This window comes from Boleophthalmus pectinirostris, unplaced genomic scaffold, assembly GCF_026225935.1.
Source record: "Boleophthalmus pectinirostris isolate CB_2022bp ecotype Guang Dong unplaced genomic scaffold, ASM2622593v1 HiC_scaffold_14, whole genome shotgun sequence".
Lineage (NCBI taxonomy): Eukaryota > Metazoa > Chordata > Actinopteri > Gobiiformes > Gobiidae > Boleophthalmus > Boleophthalmus pectinirostris.
Genome location: NW_026571047.1, coordinates 34842223 through 34848996, shown reverse-complemented (window position 1 = coordinate 34848996; position 6774 = coordinate 34842223). Strand labels below are relative to the sequence as shown.

The 6774-nt window shown below is 38.7% G+C and overlaps 1 protein-coding gene across 2 annotated transcripts; it reads right to left on the bottom strand.

Moving 5' to 3' along the window:
• Positions 1 to 783: 783 nt before the first annotated feature.
• rpl38 (ribosomal protein L38) lies at positions 784 to 6560 on the bottom strand. Of its 2 annotated transcripts, none has more exons than XM_055150231.1 (5): positions 6551 to 6560; positions 5816 to 5844; positions 2078 to 2138; positions 1770 to 1892; positions 784 to 850 (listed from the first exon to the last, which is right to left on the bottom strand). In XM_055150231.1, the coding sequence occupies exons 2-5, from the start codon at positions 5816 to 5818 to the stop codon at positions 825 to 827; spliced, it is 213 nt and encodes a 70-aa protein (XP_055006206.1). In that variant the 5' UTR covers positions 5819 to 5844; positions 6551 to 6560; the 3' UTR covers positions 784 to 824. The 2 variants fall into 2 exon arrangements, with proteins under 2 accessions (XP_055006206.1, XP_055006205.1); XM_055150230.1 differs by lacking the exon at positions 6551 to 6560 and adding an exon at positions 6025 to 6099.
• Between the last annotated feature and the right edge of the window lie 214 nt (positions 6561 to 6774).

The window sequence follows — 6774 nt, the reverse complement described above, 5'->3', positions numbered from 1 at the left end:
GTTAGTCCTGGCCTGATTGCTCTCAACTTATAACAAACTTCTGCGTTTGAATCTCACAAATGTGTTCGGCTCATGTGAAAATCGAATTTAATCAGTCAAAACACTTTGACTGAAATGGTTTCCAATACTGACAACAGACCTGCCCTTTGGAAAGTTTTTCATCCATCCAATACTGATCCAGATCTGAGTCCGGATCCTGGTCAGACGCAGAGAGCAGGATTTTAGTTTAGTTCATATCAAACTTTCACATGCACTAAAGTAGAGACTTGACATGGACGATGTGAGTAATGAACCAGAACTAAACCAGGACTGAACCAGGACTAAAAGCAAATCTATAAAGGTCAAACAAGTTGTACACACCAGACTCCACTTTAACAGGCTCATTATCACTTTAGGTTGTGTTACTTTGTCCTCACATTTTACACTTTAATGTTCATTTCTTAACTGTTTCTGACTTTTTAAGAGCAGACACTTGTTTTGTAAATCAGTGGTTCTCCAGACTTCTTCAAACAGTAACAGAACGGTTCTAAACCAGGTCGAAAGTGGATTTAAACAAAGGCTACAAGATAAAAATGTGTTAAAGATCCAAACACTTTCAGATCATTACTCAGTTACTCTGTGGAAACCAGGACTGAACTGGACCAGGGTGAGGCCGATGTTAAACTAAATAAAAACAAAATGAGCCAAACGTGCAGTACCACAGTTTGAGAACCACTGACTTTATAAAGCTAAAACATGATCCAGCTGTTTGTGGATGAAGCTTAAAAAAACTAAATCCAGGTGTTGGTTTTCCATTTTTTATTACAATTTTCTGTACATCACTTTTACTTGAGCTCCTTCACAGCCAAACCTGCAACAAGAACAAGACAGCGGCGTGAATACAGAGGGTTTTTATGAGGCAAAGACATTTACAGACAAAAAACATCTGACTTTAAGCATTTTGACATAAATTTGACTAAGTTTCAAAGTCCTGTGTAACTACAAAACAGAATGGATTTAGAAAAAACTTGGGCAAACAGTAAAAACTTCAAATGAGAATTTCAAATGTAAAATTTGCAGCTTTAACTCGTATCAGTTCTGCTCTGATAATCTGCTGTTCAAACTCAGGCCCAAAAATGAAGAACACAGATTTACACCATTTTAAACTCGTCTACGAACATTCACAAAGAATAAAATCTGAACTTTAAACTAATCCAAGAATCACCTACATTTCAGAACATGTTTGTAGAGTCTAAACTACAGGAGTAGCAGCTTAGAAAGAACAAATCTAGTAGTTTATAAAGGATATTTTGTTTACAATTTGCCAACTGTACAGTGAATACATCTTTGCAGCCGCAGTTCAAATGTTTGTGCAGCTACAGAATATTCTCCTTTGTAGTACAGGCTGTGTCTCCTGCCCCACATCCCTCCCCGTCATGTTACCGAGTGTTCCCGAGTCTGTTCCCGAGTCTGTTCCCGAGTCTGTTCCCGAGTCTGTTCCGAGTCCCGAGTCTGTTACCGAGTCTGTTACCGAGTCTGTTACCGAGTCTGAGTCTGTTCCCGAGTCTGTTCCCGAGTCTGTTCCCGAGTCTGTTCCCGAGTCTGTTCCCGAGTCTGTCGAGTCTGTTCCGAGTCTGTTCCCGAGTCTGTTCCCGAGTCTGTTCCCGAGTCCCGAGTCTGTTCCGAGTTCTGTTCCGAGTCTGTTCCCGAGTCTGTTCCCGAGTCTGTTCCCGAGTCTGTTCCCGAGTCTGTTCCCGAGTCTGTTCCCGAGTCTGTTCCCGAGTCTGTACCTGGGGGCAGTGATTGCTTGAGCTTCTCGGCCTTCTCTTTGTCTGTGATGACCAGTGTGTACAGGTATCTGCTGCAGCGCACCTTAAACTTCACATTGTCCTTGTTCTTCTTGATCTTTACGGCTAAAAACGGACAAGACAAAAATAAAATTAGAATCAAACCCTGTGGGATCAGAAACATCAAACCTGTACTTCAGTCATTCTATTTCAGCACATTTAAGAAAACACAGAAGCACCTGAAGCGTTAAACAGTAAAACTAATAACTGACATAAGTATTATTCTCTCAGTCACATGTAAAGTCACTCACACTTGGCGTCCTTCCTCCTGGCTGTCAGCAGGAAATCTTTGATTTCTTCAATCTTGCGAGGCTAAAACAAAAAAGGAAAGGTTTAGTCACTTCAGTTACACAGTTATTCACATCAACAGCAGATTTCAGCTCCAAATATCACAGATCAAGACTGTATCTGCCCGAGGACTGGATCAGTGTGTGTCAGTGTCTGTATTTGTATTTGTCAGTGTATCTGTAGTGTGTGTGTCAGTAGTGTGTGTTTGTCAGTGTATCTGTAGTGTGTGTGTCAGTAGTGTGTGTGTTTGTCAGTGTATCTGTAGAGTGTGTGTCAGTAGTGTGTGTGTTTGTCAGTGTATCTGTAGTGTGTGTGTCAGTGTGTTTGTGGGTGTGTTGGATCAGTGGTATTTGTGTCAGTGTATTTTACTGTATTCAGGTTTGTAAGTGTAAATGTCAGTGTGTTTGTCAGTACTCTTAAGTATTTGTCAGTGTATTTATATTTCAGTATAATTGTCAGTGTATTTGCAGTGTGCGTGTCAGTGTATTGGATCAGTGTACTAAGGGTTGTCAGTATTCCTCAGAGTAACTGTCAGTGTATTAGTGTGTGTTCGTGTCAGTATTTGTCAGTGTATTTGTCAGTGTGTGTTCGTGTCAGTATTTGTCAGTGTATTTGTCAGTGTGTGTTGTGTCAGTGTGTGTTCAGTGTGTGTGTGTCAGTATTTGTCAGTGTATTTGTCAGTGTGTGTTCGTGTCAGTATTTGTCAGTGTGTTCGTGTCAGTATTTGTCAGTGTATTTGTCAGTGTGTGTTCATGTCAGTATTTGTCAGTGTGTGTTCGTGTCAGTATTTGTCAGTGTATTTGTCAGTGTGTGTTCGTGTCAGTATTTGTCAGTGTATTTGTCAGTGGACCGGTGGAACTGTCGTCTCTGTGGCACCGAGACGCAGCACTTGGTCCATCCTTCATGTGGCAAGCGTGAAGCCCCACAGCCACGAGTCTGTGCGGGTAGGACGTCTTGCGTGTCTCCCGTTTGGACAAAACCCTCTGAACTCATTCAAATACATCAACTTTATCACATCCAAAGCTTCAGAATATTTACACTAAAAATCCTCTGCACAGATTCAAAGACAAAGTAAATACAGTTATATCTGCCCTTTTCTCATAAAAAACAAACCAGATCCTGTCAGTTTGACATTAGATGAACTATTTTCCCGGTTGGAGAATGAACTTATCTTTATGTCTTCATTCTATGTTTATTTAATTACATATGAACTCAGATAAACCTGCAATATGAAATGTGTTCTATGTGCCTATTTAGAATTATTATTAGATTTATTTTTTATTATTTTCTACTTCACTCTGTCAATGGCATTAGAGGTTATCAATTTTTTTATTATTGCCAAAAAAGAAAAATGCACAGCTATATAAAAAAAGATGCACAACTATATAAAAAAAAAAAAAAAAAAGATGCAGCGCTATAACAAAAATATATATACAGCTATAACAAAAACAAAAAAAGATGCACAGGTATAAAGAAAAAAAAAAAAAGATTCACAGCTATATATATGAAAATAATAAATAAAATAAAAACTTTTGACTAAAAATACTCCGCACAGATTCAAAGTCTCTGGAGCAGCTCACGACAAAATCTATACAGTTACATCTTGAAGAGCTGTGACGGAGTATAAGGGTCAGATTAAAAAAAAGTAATTATGCTGGCGCTACGAAAATAAAGTCGTAATATTTCAATATTAAAGTCGCAATTATATGAGAATAAAGTCATAATTTTACGAGAATAATGTTGAAGTCAAAATAAAGTAATATTATGACAAGTTATATTACTATGAGAATGAAGTCGTAATAAACTCAAAGTCAAAGTGAAAAATGCGGCAGAAGAAAAACTCAATCTGTGTATCATTCTTTCATTCGTTTTTCAATATAAAAATAAGAAAACGAAAAAGCAACTATTTTCTTCAATATTTGCGCCTCCAGACTGAATAAGGACTAAACCAGGTTCGGGACTCAGACCGGGACCAGACCGGGACTGAAAATGTTTCAGTCCTGGTTCAGTTCGTATGCGGTAGAGTCCCGCATCGCATTTTAAATCATGGAAACCCCATTTCCAAGATTTAAACTAGGACTAAACCAGGATTGAATCATTTTTAGTCCTGGTCTGGTCCTGGTCTCAATCTTGGTCTCAATCCTGGTCTTAGTTCTGGTTTGGTTCCGGACCTGGTTTAGTCCTGATTCAGTCGTATGAAGGAATGATACACGGATTCTTCTCCTTTACAAAATGCTCTAAATTGCCCATAGTGCACCAGTAGGGGTGGGCGATATATCGATATTTTAAATATAACGAGATAGTTTTTAAACTCGATATGAATTCTGACATATCGCATTTATCGATATAATGCTTATATTAAATTTTGATTTCGCCGCTTCGCTTGTTTGTTCTGTCGTCGCCTCCCTGATTTCATTCGCTCGTGTCTCCTTCACTCGTCACTGTTGCTGTGAACGTCGAAAGTTGGTGCCAGTGAAAAACTTCAAGCTCCACGAAACTTTTCCACCATTTACAGACAAAACCACCAGCAGAACATCCTAATGTTCCACCGAGTTGTGTCCTTTAGTCCAAAAGAAGCTGAACGAGCTGAGCTGCAGAAGTGCTGTTTATGCAAATGAGCCATGCTCTTAAGTTTTGTTTCTGTAAAATGTAAACACACGTGCGCAAAACTGCATTAAACACATTATCTCAAACGGGCTGATGTGGCCTAGAGTCGTTGTTTATATATTGTAAAGTTTAGCAATGTAAAGTTTATTTATACAGAAGATTTTAATGAATAATCTGCTGCAGTGTCACTTGTACAAGTGTTTGAAACGTTGGGTTTGATCTGCAGTGGATTGTGGGATTAAACCTCAGAGCTCCTGACGCTGGATAAGAACATGTGTCTGATAAAATAAGGAACATCCTGAGCTTCTTCTGCTGAAGGAGCTCATGGTTCTGGTTCTGGTTCTGGTTCGGATAACAGAGTTAATGCAAAGATGAACTTGTGTTGAGTTGTTTTATTTATAAATGAAAAGAAGGAAATATGTTTTATTTCTTTTATTTTACAGCTAAAAATATTATTTATGTAATTAGGGTTTTTTTGTAATCTTAAATGTTCTATATGAACTGCTGACCTCTTACACTTTAATAAAAAATTTTTAAAAAAGACCTTGTGGAATTTGGCAGATTTGTTTTTGCAGTTTTCAGTTTTAGGGGGTTATTTTTTCCTGTACAGATATAGAGATATATATATTGTATATCGAGATATAGCAAAATATATCCAGATATATGTTTTGATCCATATGGCCCAGGCCGATGCACCAGCCTCAGACTCTTCACACACTCAGTATAATCTTCATTCTCCTAAAATGACAACTTCTTCTGGCTTCGACTTTATTCATCTTTTTTATTTTTTATCTGAACCTTATACTTTGTCGTAAAGAGCTGCTGTTTCCTCATTTAAAAAAAAAGTGAAAATAAAACAAACCAGAGCCTGTCACTTTGACGTTAGCATGTAGCTTTAGCATTAGCATGTAGCATTAGCTCGTGCCGCGCTAACCTGACGTTAAGTCACTTTTAACAAACTAAAACATCCAACAAAACAAACCCCGAGCTGAAACTTCACCCGCGCTCGGCCCTGACTCCCTCCGCGGGTTCGGGTCGAGCGGCTCAGATTTAACTCGGTGTTTTTATTGATTTTCAGAGTAAAAGTGTCTCACCATGTCGCTGCGGCGCCGGGACTCAGACTCTGCGGGGAAACAAACACACAAACTCACATTAACGCGTCAAAACAAGGCTGATTTCACAAATGTTATCACAGATGTGTTGTGGACAAACGCGAGGACACGTTTGCGGCCGCGGATGGTTTATAAACGCGCGGGTTTAATGGATGGATGAAGATTAAAACGCAGAAATGTTTGACACTCACATCAGTCTGACGCAGAGGGGACGAAGAGGGGCGGGACTTCCGGTTTGCGACATTTTATAAGCTGCTACGGGGAGCGGCGGAGGACAAAACACACGCGCCGAGATCCGTTTAAAAACATTATTGCGTCAAATTAAATAGTTTTAAGAGTTTATTATCAACGTTTATATTGGCAGTATGGTAATTATTCATGAGTATTTACGAACTCCACGTCTGCATAGTTGTGTTACAGTTAAGTTAGATTTTTTTAGATGTATTTTTTTGTACTGTTTTCCTCACATGACCTGATCATTTATTATTATTATTATATTATTTATGTTATTTTTAATTTACTTTTAGTGCATTTTAGAATGAATTAGGCTGTTTCCTCACCAAAACACTCAAAATTTTGTGAGTGCAGTCGTCTGTTTCCCCGGGACAGTCCCAGTTTTGAGCCTGTGTCCCCTGTCCCAGCAGATTTATACAAAAAAAAACAAAAAAACTGTTGATTTGTTGTTTACAAGAAATGTCCCATGTGTCCCTATTTTGGACCAGTCTGATCCTGTAACATTAAAGAGAAACATAAAGTGACATTTGTTTTGATAAAATACAGAAAAGCTGCTTAAAAACGACCAAAACACAAAGAAAATGTGACGACACTGACTCATGTTAGAGCCGAATTTTCCTTAATTCCACTCGTTTCACCACAAACCAAGAGTGATGTCATCAGGTGGGCTTCCAGGGTCTCCTCCTCCAGCTTCTTTTGAACATTTT

Excerpts from the sequence above, each read along its gene's own strand:
- rpl38 (XM_055150231.1), bottom strand. Across the intron at positions 1,893-2,077 it reads CAGGAGGAAGGACGCCAAGT|CCGTAAAGATCAAGAAGAAC; the intron begins GTGAGTGACTTT and ends GTCCGTTTTTAG. Across the intron at positions 851-1,769 it reads CAAGCAATCACTGCCCCCAG|GTTTGGCTGTGAAGGAGCTC; the intron begins GTACAGACTCGG and ends TTCTTGTTGCAG.